Raw genomic sequence first — 13,927 nt, 5'->3', positions numbered from 1 at the left:
CTTGGGTGTTGTCCGGGAAGGCAGCCGCGACCTGTGAACGACAAGATTGTAGTGCAGACATCAAGGAAGCCAAGTAATCTGTCAGCATATTACTTTCAACATCAGTTATCTTTCTAGGCATAGGCGTACCCCACATGTTCGGGGGACGTCCAAAAATTATCTCATACGGGGACAATCCGGTGAGCTACCATTCGCATATAAAAGAGGGCAACTGGCAGGGCTACTATCCAATCTACACCTTTTTCTGCACAGATCTTTGCTAATCGTGTTTTCAGGGTTTGAAAATGTCTCTCCACGAGACCAGCTGCTTCAGGGTGTCGTACGCAGTGGAATTTCCACTGGTAACCTAACAGGAGTGATACCTGTTTCATGAGTTCAGACGAGAATGGCTGACCATTATCAGAATACACGACACGGGGCAAACCATATCGTGGGAAAAATTCACGAACCAGCTGTTTGGCAGTGGTTACAGCAGTGTAATCTGGGACTGGATATGCTTCTGTCCATCGGGAAAGGGCACATACGACTACGAGGACATATTTGAATCCTCGGCATCTGTCCATCTGGATATAATCCATCTGGAGGACTTCAAAAGGCACAAGGCTTGTGGTGTCCTGCTTGATCTTGTGTCAGAACAGATAATGCTGTGCCATCGCGTTCTGTGACAAAAAGTGTAAAAGGTTTGCTGTAACATGGTGTCGCTAAAACAGGTGCTTGACATAGGGCTTTCTTCAAGTCATTAAAAGCTTGTGTATGTTCCTGAGTCCAAGGGAGGACAGTCGAAGTCGCTGCCTCCTGTGTTGTTAATTGTATGAGTGGCTTGGCTAGATATGCATATTGTGGAATCCATTGTCTGCAGTAAGAAGTGAGGCCAATAAAGGCCCGTACTTCCTTTTGTGTCTTGGGCTGTGGCAGATGTGCAATTAACCGAATGCGGTCTGGTGTCAACTGTCTACCCCTCTTGGACAGCAAGTGTCCAAGGTATACCACTTGCTGGGCACAGAATTGTAGCTTCGAAGGGGACACTTTATGCCCCTTTTCGGCCAGAAAATACAAGACTGTCAGTGATGCGCGTTCGCAGTCACGTTCGGTCCGTGCTGTATTTTAACAAGTCATCAACATATTGCAGCAGTGCAGTGTCAGTAGGCATGTGAATACTGTCTAGTTGTCGTTTCAGAGCTTGACTGTAAATACTAGGACTTTCTGTGAACCCTTGAGGTGCACGTGCAAATTTGAATCTTCGGCCATTTAAACAGAAGCCGAAAAAGGTACTGGCTTTCCGGATGAATGGGGACACTAAAGAAGGCGTTCTTGAGATCTATTACAGTAAAGAACGCTGCTTCGGAATCAATGGCAGTCAGTAGGGAAGAAATATCTGGGACCACTGGGTACTGGGGTATGATACATTTATTTAACTCTCGAAGGTCGATCACCAATCGGTTGACTGGTGGTGCATTTGGGTCAGTTCGTTTAAGAATCGGAATGATTGGAGAATTACATATATTAGAGTCAGTTTCTACAACTACTCCTTGAGCAATAAGTTCGTCAATAATTTTCAGTAAGGCTACTACAGCCTCAGGTGGCAATCTGTATTGTCGGATTCGGGGCAATACAACACCTTGCTTAAGTGTGACATGATAGGGTGTAATGTGCATACAACCTACATCAGTTGGACCTTGCGCCCATAAATGCTGTGGTACATTCTGCAATCTTGGATCAAAATCTCTCAACACATAATGACCTTTGAAGTCACGTAAGAACAATCTCACTCCTTCCGGAGAACAACATATCACTGCTCCTAATGCTTTCAATGTTTTAATACCGAGCAAGTTTTCAGGACATGATTTCGTAAGTAACAAGTCTGTAGTAAGAGACAATGGACCAACTGCAAGGGGAACTGGTTTTGACACTTCGTTAACAATAGGTTTTCCTGAAAATCCAAGGGAAACATTCTGTGAGCCTGAGAGGGGTGCCCCTGGGACCTCGTCGTGACTGATGGTAGTTCTGCTCGCCCCTGTGTCAATCAAAAAATTTCTGTCTTTCCCTAATACCCGACTATGTACATAGGGACCCTCTTGATCTACAGGAACCTCGATAAGGGGCAAGCCAACCTCCCTCTCTAGGCTGTTTCATGAATACTGCTGATAATCTGGGTACTCTGACTGTGCATACTGGTACATTTGCTGTGTGACATGTTGCGTGGCAGCAATGGGTTGGGGCTGGGGTACAGCTACTGTCTGTTGTGCATTCTGTGGAGGTTGCATGTTTTGTGGAATATTCTGTGGAACATGTTCTGGTCTAGGTGGACGTGGTCTTTCTTTCGTCCTGCCTGTAGAAATATTGTGTTTCAGAACCAGACATTCATTTATAAAATGACCTGGCTGTTTACAATAATTGCAATTCCCTTTAACAGGAGCTGCAGGGTTACTAGTCTGTGTCATACCCCTCTTCTGACTGTCTGTTGGGACGGACTGGGCAACTAGTACTTTCATTTTCGTATCTTTCATACGTCTCTGTTCATGTTCGTGTTCCTCTCTAATTCGGTTCTGGTGATACTGTAACATTTGTAACATTTGGGAAGGAGTATTAGCTTGCCAGGTGCTCTCGACTTTCAATACTCTGTTTTTAACCTGTGGTAAGGAATTCTCGACTAATTTGGTCACAAAGAGATGTGGATATGATTCGCTACTTGTTTTCAAGCCACTATTAATAATGAAACATTTCTCAAATCTGGAATAAAAATCACTAGTGTCTTCGTCTTGTTTCTGTTTGCAGGCTGAGATTGCATCCCAGTCTTCCTTTTTAACTGTCAATAACCTAGGCAAGACTTGTACTAATAATCCTGGTAATGCTTTGGCTTTGTCCCCAAGACCTGTACCTGGGACTCGCCTATTTTCTTCGTCTTCTAATTCAGTCCAAGTAATCTTTTTATCTCCCACCTCCATTCTTTTTCTTTAAGTTTTTCGTAAATGCCAGCAGGCAACAATACCTTTAACATTTTAAGAATGTCAGAATACGTATAATCTCCCATTAGTAGCATGTCTTTTAATTCACGGTGAAACCCTGCTGGATCTTTATCATGACAGGGCACTAATTTCTTCATTTCCAATAATTCCATTTTAGTCAGGGGGGTGTATACAAATACTCGATGAAGCTCACCCCCTGGGGTCTGGACGGGATGAACTTCTCGTAAGGGATTCTGTCTGTCTATGTAAAATGGTTGTCTTACTGGGGGTGGAACAGGAACAAAATGTGGAGTCAGGAAAGTTCTGTATTTGTGGCGTTGTTCTAGAATGGTATTAATTAAATCGGTACCTAGGCCTCTCCATCTTTTTAGGAGTAGTTCTTCCAGTACATTATATAGGGGACCTGGACCAGAATGCTGACTTTCATATAGGGTAATGAGGTGTTGGATCATGTACATACCAGCTAAACGCTGTTCGTCTGGGGTAAGATTCAAAAATGTCTGCGCTACTGTATCATCTTTATATATACTAGTATTTCCAGCCCATTGTACTGCTGACCGTGCTAGTTCCTGGTCATGCATGGTACTAAGTTCACTGTAGCCTATTCTTTCTTTCAATATTTTATCGGTAGCTTGGAATACATGTTCAAGAGAACATTGTTCTGCTATGGGGGAAAGGAAACGTTTCTTGTTTTCTAGGCGAATGGGTCTGTCGAAAGGTCTTGCTCTACCTACGTACGCTATTCTGCCTCGTGGTCCGTCTTGTGTTCCTGTGTCTATATCATCGTCCTCAGTGACGTCACTATCTGCTTTCTCGTCTTCTCTCGCTGCTTTGTCCCTTTTATGTATGTCTAGAATTTCCTTACGAATCTTTCTGTACATGGCTTCTATACAACTTTGTTTATCATGTCTACCATCAGCTATATTGTTACTCCAATTTATCAGGACGTTCATCTCTTCCTTGCTTGTACCTGGCCGATCTCGTTCCCTTATCAAACAATTTATTAAAAACTGTAAGATCATTTTTTGTGTCTCAACCTTGTGATGTGCCATGGCCTCGTGAATACATTCTGGTTTTTCCCCTGTTCTAATAAAATGATATAGGTTGTCTAAATGGTCATTCATTTCTGGTAAAAGAACTAAATAATTTGTAACACGTCGTAAACGTAATGAAAATATCATCATATCTTCTACACCTGGTACTGGATCATATCTACAATCTGTAATGTACTGTCTAAGGGATGCGAAAGTCGCAGCTCTGGGTGTACGTTGTAATGCTACTTCTCTAAGCGTCATTCGTTTTACTTGAGGCGGGGTGACAGGGCGGCCTCCTACAGCGCCTCCTGAAGCAGAAGCATAACCATCAACTAGATGGTTTGATACTACTGGTGTCATAGCTTGAAAAGTAGGTGCAGGTAATGTAGGCAGACTCTGGGTGGTCAGTGTAGCAAAAGGATTGGTAGGACCGACAGCAGGAGGAACAGTAACAGTAGTAGTGACAGGATGGGAAGTGACAACAGGTGGGGGCGTCGAGTCTTGAGGGAGTGGAGGTAACGTGTCTTGAACAGGCTGAATAGGCTGGATAGGTTGCTGTACACTATTAACAGGTGGTACGCGAACATTGGTATATGCTGGAACTACATCATCTAAATAGGAAGAAAGAAAAATATCTGCTGCGGTCTGTTTATGACGGATTTTAGTCGGTACCAATGGTGGTGGCAAGTTACAGGGTACTTCCGGGGTCGCCCTGGGCAGGCCCTCGGCAAGAACAGGATACATGCCTGTAATAAGGGCATTTCTTTGTCGGTCTTGTTGTTCTATTCTAACTCGTTCACCTTCTTCTAGTAACTCCTTTTCTTGAGCTTTTTCAGATTCTTCTCTACTTTTCTCTGCTCTTCTGATTTCTTTTTCTGTTCTTCTATGCGCTTCTTTACGCCATAATTCTATGGCATCTTTCTGGGATTGTCTGGCTTTCTTCTTCCATAATGCTTCCTCTACTCTCATGATGCATTCCGCATCCCACGTCCCTGAGACAGGCCATCTATACTTCTCTTCCAGATCCCTAGTATAATCGACCCACAAGTCTAGGTACAGTATGGCATCTAAGCCGTGCTTGTGGTACATAAAATGTCCTGGAGTGTCCCTAGGCGGGACCGGAACTGCTTCCTCGAGTATCCCTTTCCTAGTTCCTATCTGACGTAATTTCGAGAACAGTGGCATTATTGAACTGATTTAAACGTGAGCACAGTAAACACAGTAATGAATAGCAAACAATCATTCATACCACGACATTAAACACATTGAAACATTTCAGACTGATATTACCTGGTACATAGAAAACAAATATTCTGGAAATCTCGAGAAACAATACTAGAATACTGGATTACTAGATGCACTGCTAGAACAGTACAGACAATACCGGTCCCATAAAGAGACACGTCATACCGCGTTCACATAAGTGAACACGTTCGGACCAGGTCTGTGTACCCAGACCTGTCTTGACCGGGCACAAATTAATGAACCCGTCTAGATGCGTTCCCAACAACGGTACTCACCGGGAAGCAGAAACTGAAGGCCTCGGAAACTCGACTGGACCGGACTGGACTGCTACGATTTCTCCTACGCATGCGCTTCGGAACAGGTGGGCCTCTGGATACCTCGGACCTTGCTCTCTCGACTTGGGGCTCTGGTCGGGATCCTCCGCATTCCTCACCGCCTCATCTGGATGCCGGACCGCAGTCACCGTCTCCTCCGTCGGCCTGAGGGAGATAGCAGGAAAACCCGCAGGTGCGCGCAGGATCCATCACGGCTGTAGAAGGGGTCAGGGCCTGCGTAACATCGCCGGCGAGTGGGGAAGGGGGGGTCCCTATTCGGGCGCCAAATTATGTGGTAAATAAAATTACCGGACTATTTTTCCATGCATTAAATATCAATAGAGGACAGCTCAATTAAATGAGAGGCAGAGTCTGTGGTATCTGAGCCATACGGGCTTTAATTATGCTCCTCGAGGAACAGGACATCATGTTCCATCACCCCTAAGGTTCAGGAAGGGACATTCAACATTTTATTAACATCACACAATATATATAGTAAAACAGTACAGTGGAAATGAATACAGTAGGCGTAACTAGTGAAAAGAAAAAGATAAGAACACATGTGCGTAACAGGAGGCGTGTAAGAAGGCGTACACATGGGCGTGTACCTGACATGTCAGAGAAACGTCACGAGAAGTGTCATAAGTGGGTGGATACATGGCGAATTCCTGCAGGGTCAGCAGAAACTCTTGGCCTAGATGCGCGCGCAACTGAGCATGACGTGTAACTGGGGAGAACTGGGGGCTTTGACTTTAACACTAGTAGAGGAGACTGGTGTCTGGGATGTCAGAACGACCTGTACTTATAGCATATCTGGTATCTCATGTTTGGAGGATGCAGTATCTGAAGTAAAAGGTCTCTCGGACAGAGGCTGTTCAATACTGGATGCTAGTGCGTGCATACGTGTCTTGGTGAAATACACGGGGCCATGGGCCTACCATGGTAACGGGTACTGTAAATCACTTGCAAGGAGGACAAGAAGGCCGGGCCCTTTGCTCTGCAGCCGGGAATATGTTTACCTATTTCACTAGACTGGAATGTGTTTTCGAGGGGGCTGAGCAGATAACTGTAGGCAAAATACTGTCTTTGGCAGGAAGGCCAGGCTGAGCCGGGCACCGCTTCGCTGGGCAGGAAGTAAGGCAGAGGTCAGGGATGCATACCTAAAATGCAGCTTTTAGAGACAGAAGAGACTATGAAGCCTCAATTAAGGGCCTAGCTCGACTGGGCCAGGAAACATGGAGAAAACGTGTGCGAGATTTAGAAGTGTACCATGTAAAGACGTTGGCACCATAGGTCTAGAAGCCTAATAAACGTACTTTTCTTGGAGCATTATATAACTGACATGTTAACGTTTGACGCAAATGCATATGCGTCTTTCTAGCATGCACGGAAAGGAAGTTACATGACATACAAGGAACATGGGTGCATGGATGGGGTGCGAGTGGGGGACACATTGGCTACCTGAAAATTTCTATTACCTCATAAAGAGCGTGTGGGGCTGAGGAGGTGGGGTAACCACCGGCTTGCGGTCGCAGCTGCTCCCGCCTGGCAGGGATAGACAGAGCTGACCGGGCCAGCGCGCCCTGCCCCAGCCTCTGATCTTACCCACATGGTCCGAGAGGCTTTCCACGGTGTAAAAGCACAGCTTTCTGGGGTGCTCGAGGCGTCTGCAGCCGCTGGGCTGAAACCATGGCGTTGTAGGTCCTTTGTGCATGAGTAACATAGGCAAACAAGTCAAGTAATATACGGTGAGCAGGAAAGTGGTGGGCCGTGATTCGTGTTGTTGTGCAACGCTTCGCCAGAGTTTGTAAGCGCTGTCTAAAGAAAAGTCTAAGGCTTACAGACAAATGGTTCTTCTTTCTATCTAAGCCCCGTCCTTTTCAGACTGGGGGGCATGTTTTTGACTGAGAACGTCACTAGTACAACAAAACTAAAAAACACGCCCCCAATCCAAAAAGGACTGGGCTTAGATCGAAAGAATGACGTCACCGAGACCTCTTCTCCAATGGCTGCCCACCGTTTAGGAGGCCAGCCAATGGAGAAGAGGGGCGGGGCGGGGCTTAACCTCGCTACTCAGAGTCATTAAATCTCGCCAGCGAGACTGCGCAAGTGCACAGCCTACGCTAGCTGAGACCTAAAAAATGCTGCCAATCAACAACACTTTTTTTAACGAAAGTAACTGTTAAAAATCAAAATTGTAGTGCCAGTGAATTCACCTTTGTGTACTTTGGGTGGTGGGCAAGGGCATATTCGTTCATCTCCAGGGTCTACATTTTGAGATCCTCTCTGGACCAATCTATGGCCAAGCTGGACAAATTGTTTGTGAACCTTGAAATAATGGCCAAGAAAGAAAATCTCACTTGGACCCTTGGCCAGCCAAATCATGAGTTTTCAAGAATAGTTTGCAACCCGTAAGAAATGTTAAGCAAAATGATAATTTTTAATATCAATAAAATGTTTGAGGAGTATTAAAGACAAAAGTAAAAATACATATATATTTATGTTTGCTGAATCATTATTTATTGTTCACCTAATAACTCAGGACCTTTGGAACAAATTTACAACAAATGTCAAAACCTCAAAAAAGGATCTATTCTGGCCCAAGTTCATTCTTCATGTAGTACAAAACCAAAAATAACATAGGGATTTTGGGGAGGGGGAGCTGGGAGAGCTAATGGCTTGTTAGTTGCACTTAAATGTGTTCAATATGGAAACATGATGGTATTATATGCTATGTTAATATGCAATAAAAATTTCAAAGAAAATAAACATGCAGATTTTGTATGTACACACTCCAAACACGAAATATCCATGGTATTGTTCGACCTTTTTGACCAATCTGCAATAGGTTTGGCACAAATACCCAAAGGTAAATATAACAAGTGACTTCCAAATTTAGAATCAATTCATGAAACAATTTAAACGTTATTAACGGAGAATAAAGTAATTTTCCTATACTCCATGTGTTTGAATCATAACTACTGTGGTGTTATTGTGTATGTTGGGGTGGGAAAAATGGAGGCATGAGTATATGTGTGTCAGATTGAACCAGTGGTGACTGGTGACCTTTGAAAGTAGTGGGGTGTAATCCCTGCCAGTAGTTTACTCAATGTTCTTCAAAATGTGCCTCACTTATACTCACTCGATCTCACATTTTCTCGCTACACCTTCATCTTACTCTAACTCATATTCTCTCACTTACTCATTTTCACACTCACTCACTGTTAATCACACACAAACACACTCATAAACACTGCTTCTAATTCTCACTTACAAACATACAGTCACCGTTTCACACTCACTGACCTTGGACCCTGGTGCAACTGTACCTGCTGCACCATTGATAGCTATACCCCTGGCTCACTTCCACTTCAACTCCCTTTCACAATCTCCAATTACTCACCCCTTCTCAAAGACTCTTTCCCTCACTCCTTTGTACTAACCTTTACTTATTTAAACATACTCAAACTCAGATTCTCACTCACTTTTACTCTCACTGACAGTCGCAAACATATACACTTCCACTCAATGCCATCCACTTTCAATTACTCACAAACGCGGTCACAAACACATATTAATATGATTAGAGCAACATAATTGTTACTAACCTTGCTTCCTTTTCAACAATGCAGGAATCTGGTGCTGAGCTTTGGAACCAGCAAGCCATGATTCCCAACGAGGAGCCAGAAAGAACAGCAAGGGCATGTTTGAAAACAGAAAGACCTTCCTGAATCTTTCTCCCACGTTTTGAAAGGACTGAAAGCACAGCCCTATAAGAAGCTTGGGGAAAGCTGGGGATCCTGCCCCTGCTGCTCTGTGCAGCTTCTCCCTGGCCTCAGTGACTTACTGAAACTTGAGGGGCACCCCTGCAAACTACATGGAGGAGGCTGCTCATGCTTCAGACTCAGTCAGGAGCTCTTATGCCACAGTGCCACAGGGGCTCCCTGGAGATCCAGGTCCCCCATACTGTGCAGTGGCGTAACGAAAATTGAGGGGGCCACCCTGCAAGGTACGTGGAGGGACCCCCTCTGGACTCTATCAGGAGCTCTCTGGCCAAAGTGCTGTGTTGAGGGGGCCCGTGGAGCCTCGCCCCCCCACTGCACCGCAGGGGTTGCGGGGGCCTGTGTTACGCCCCTGATACTGTGGAGCTGTGGGGGCTAATGTTAAACCCCTGATTGGCCTCAGTGATGCACTGATTGCCCTGACAACCACATTTTAGCAGGTATGCTGTGCTGCCTGAGGCGTGTGCAGTATGTCTGGTAAATAAAATAGATTTTGCCTGTGTGAGGGAACCGTAGTTGAACTATGCTCCTCAGACATGCACAAACCAGACATCCACCTACAGTGTTGTATTTTGAAAACAACACCCAGTAGCTGGATCTTGCCTCAGCCCACTCACCTCTCTCCTCCTCCTGTCATCAGGAGCCTGGAGAGAAGGCAGAGAGGGCGGACCTGCACACTGGCAGCATTCATGAACACACAAAAGTTGTGTTTTCTTGAACATTGCTAAACTAAATGATGCACAGTGTCAGGACTGGATAGTCCAAGTGCAGTATTTGAGGCCTCATGGGGGGTACTCTGCCCTGTAACCTCTGGCAAGTAGCCGCCACTGTATTTAACCCACACTGTGAGGACTTGATTGGGTCATAGTGCTGGCATGGATGCACCAGCATTGTCTAAAGCTCAATGCAGATAAATCCGAGATACTTCTGTTCGGAAGTCACACCCAGCTGTGGAATGACAGCTGGTGGCCAAAAGCGCTGGGCATTCCACCTGCCCCGTCACAAACAGCAAGGAACCTTGGAATAACCATAGATACTGCCCTATCCATGAAGACTCAAGTAGCTGCCATATGCGGAAAAGGCTTCACAATCCTAAAAATGCTTAAGAGAGTCTTCCCCTGGATTCCAATGGAGTGTAGAAAGATCCTGGTCCAGTCACTCTTGATGAGTAGGCTGGACTACGGAAACTCCCTGTTTGTAGGCATGGCCGAGTATCTTTTTACCAAGCTCCAAATGGTGCAGAACGCAGCAGCTAAGGCCATCTGCATGAAAAGGAAATACGACTCGGCCAAGAGCTGTTTGCGTTACCTCCATTGGCTACCAATGAAGCAAAGAGCATCTTTTAAAATGATGTGCATTACTCATAGAGCACTGCACAAAACTGGTCCCCTCATCCTTAGAAATAGGATTCAGTTTTATGCTCCCACTCGGAACCTCCACTCTCAACTCTTGGCTCGTGCAAAAACCTGCCGGGTAAAGAGAGCTAGGATGGGCGAGCGCGCTTTCTCCCATATCGCTGCTGCCAAATGGAACGAACTACCCACAGCCCTTCGACTTACAGAATGCCACCTGGCATTTAGGAAACAGCTAAAATCTTTCCTCTTCCCCCATCCTGAATAAATCTAACTGGGCTCTCACCCACGTCACATGCACATTAGCAAGCATAGCGCCGTGATATCCTACCCTGGATGATTGTTAGCGCTCTACAAGAAATTAAATTAAAATGAAATTAAACCCTGACAAAACCAGACAAACACCTTCTCTGTGAGGACCAGCAAGTTTGTGTGGGTGTTGGTGTCTGTGTGTTTTCACAAGTAAAATAGACAGAACAACACCAAACGTGTCAGGAAGACATAGCCAACTGCCTTCAGTGGCCTTGTTGTGATTTAGTATAAATCTCTCCATTGGTTTCTGAGAAATGTGGCAAAATGTGAGGCAAAGAAATTCATAGCTGTTTGGTTGAAATTTTATTTGAACCTTACAGAATTTGAATAAAAGTTGAAACTCTGATTGGAAATAAATATTATTTTGATCTACCCTCCATTTTCTGAGATCCACAAACTGCAGTAAAATGTTCTCTCAAACCTAGGGTGAGATGACACTAATTACTGTCCCATTTTAAGCCTAAACTCTGCACAGGTACTAGACTGTACTGTGCACAGGTCATGGTATCCATGCCTTGTTCCTAGTTCAATTTGATAGGCCTACATACCAGTACTGCATATAGCTACAGAAAAAAATATTTTGTGATTGCTTATAAACCTGGCCAAGTGTGACAAATCTGCACTAAAATGTCCAAAACCAAAATATGTCCACTTTAGTATAATCTTGGAACATTGTGAAATGAGGGGTCAGGAGACTGAGGATTTTTATATGGGGGGTTGTAATAGTTGTTTTGTTGAAATTCTCACAGGCTGCCCAAAGAAAGTAAGAATGCAAACCTTGCTCCTGTAAATCTCTAAGGCGCCAACTGACACACAGTGACTATGATTGTATAAAGTGTATTGAGTGTATTGTAGTACCACCATATTATTTCGTTGTTGCACAGTTATTTCAAGATGGCTCATAAGGAGTGGATCCTACACTTTGTATAATGCTAATATGAGAATTGGGTTACCATAATCCTTAGGCAGTGGAGCTGGCGCGGCCGGATGAACCATTGGTTTCTTCCTCCTCTCGAGGAGAGAGCTCTGGAAATCTAGAGGCCTGTGTTCATCCTCCGACTGAGGATCAAGCACATCTTCTTTCGTCATGGTTCCAGGAGTCTCCTTCCTGCCAGAAATGAAGAATGGATTGTCAGGCTAAAGATATGCGTATTAGAAATAAGACAATGTATGTCCTCAAGAAAGATGGTGGTCCATATATTGAGTATGATTGGTCAGAAAAGAATACACCACATATATAATGTCATGGATCACAAACAATGAACTAAACAATTTATATTAAATGTACTAATTATAACATAGCATAATATAAATCATAGATTTGAAGGCTATGAGGAACAGGAGGGTACATCAGCAGGAGGAACTCAACACCAAACTCATTCAACGTTGAGAGCTAAAATGTGGAAGAAGATCATGCAAAGTAGTTGTGCATGTGGCATGTCCCGGATTTTCTGGTACAGTTCGCTTTGGTACCTCATTAAGTGTGTTTTCCATACTGGTGAACAGTGTCAATTAAAAAAATCCAATATTCTAAAGATTATCTTTGCCATTTTATTGACCACTAAATCCTATTTCTATACCCCAGAGGACATCTTTCAGAGTGTTCATTGCAAACTTCAACTCACATGTACCACAACAACATGGAACAAGTGTTACAAATATGTTGATTCAATATTATTCACACCAATATTTTCTATAATAAGTACATAATTACTTATTGCATGGAAAAATCATATCTGTCATGCCTTTTTGATTACAGATCTCTAGAAAATGCAGTGGGCGAAATGTCTGCTCTGGTCATAGTGGCCAATCTGAATTCATTATTCATTCAGTGTAATGTTATAAACATGATTCATCCATAGCAATTTTCATCTCACTAGGGAAGTAATGTTAATGTTTCGGACTCTCTTCAAGTTATGAGTCTCCTTCATCAGGACCATGCATTATTAAAGTACTCTTATTCAATATTTTGATGCGCCAGTAACTATAAACATTGTCAACAGAACATCTACTATAGTTCCCAATTATAAATAGCCTTCATACAGCTCATTTCTGTAATTCTGATAATATATGAATTAGTTAATCAATCGAGCATTTACTGAGGTGCCCACGACCAGATCCAATTCAATTCAATTCAAATAATCTTTATTTCGATCATTTCAGATCATAAAAGATAGACACATAAACACACCGTAAAACATGTAAAAATTAGTTCAGTATTTGAATGTTTTTTTAAAAAGTCCATTGTTACAATCTAAAAAGTGAAAGAGTTAAATGTTCATAGAAGGTGCCGCATTGGAGGCTTTTATAATTCTTGCGCGTACTCTCCACATTGCCGTCAAGAATTTCGCCATGGCAAAGACAGTTGGAGCTGTTATTGTTAAGTCTGTTTTGAGCACTCTGTAAGCTGGGGCATAAGTTCGGAAACCCAAGTTCTTTAAGTATGGGACCAGCCAATAGCTCCTAATTTTACTGTAGGCTCTGCAGAATAATACCACATGTAGATCACTTTCCAGCTTGTAATTACATGCTGGACAGTTGGCCGACTCCAAGTTGCCGTTCCAGGATTTAGTAAAGGCCCTCAATGGTAGCGAGCCATATCTCCATTGCAAGAAAATCTTTCTTACATGCACAGGGGACATGGCATCCAAAACATACTCCGGTCTATAAGAATCTTTTGCTTTGATGAAAGTGTCACTTAAAGATCCTTCCCGGATTGAACCCAGAACTCTCTGGAGCATAAAATTATAAAACAGTCTGGAGAGTTCTTTCCTTGGAAGCCTTGTGGACGCTACTTCCGGATTACACCACAGCTCTGGAATTCCGAGTGTTGTGCACATGTCCCTAATGTACTTCAGCCAAGGGATTTTGGACACATGTATTGACCTAAGGAGCTCCTGTAATTCGCTTCTATAGTGTCCC

At 43.8% G+C, this 13,927-nt stretch overlaps 1 protein-coding gene across 2 annotated transcripts in view; it reads right to left on the bottom strand.

Annotated features, from left to right (window-relative positions):
- Positions 1-13,927, bottom strand: part of CLIP3 (CAP-Gly domain containing linker protein 3) — a 265,248-nt gene that overhangs the window by 150,587 nt on the left and 100,734 nt on the right. For both annotated transcript variants that reach the window (XR_015300039.1, XM_086938686.1), the window contains exon 2: positions 11,959-12,113. Coding sequence is in view for 1 of the 2 variants with exons in the window: in XM_086938686.1 (XP_086794812.1) it covers positions 11,959-12,094 (136 nt within the window). In the remaining variant the exon portion in view is untranslated. The remainder of the gene's footprint in view (positions 1-11,958; positions 12,114-13,927) is intronic.

Source organism: Lissotriton vulgaris, chromosome 9, assembly GCF_964263255.1.
Source record: "Lissotriton vulgaris chromosome 9, aLisVul1.2, whole genome shotgun sequence".
Classification (NCBI taxonomy): domain Eukaryota; kingdom Metazoa; phylum Chordata; class Amphibia; order Caudata; family Salamandridae; genus Lissotriton; species Lissotriton vulgaris.
The sequence above is the reverse complement of the archived record's forward strand: the minus strand, read 5'-3'. Positions and strand labels throughout refer to the sequence as shown.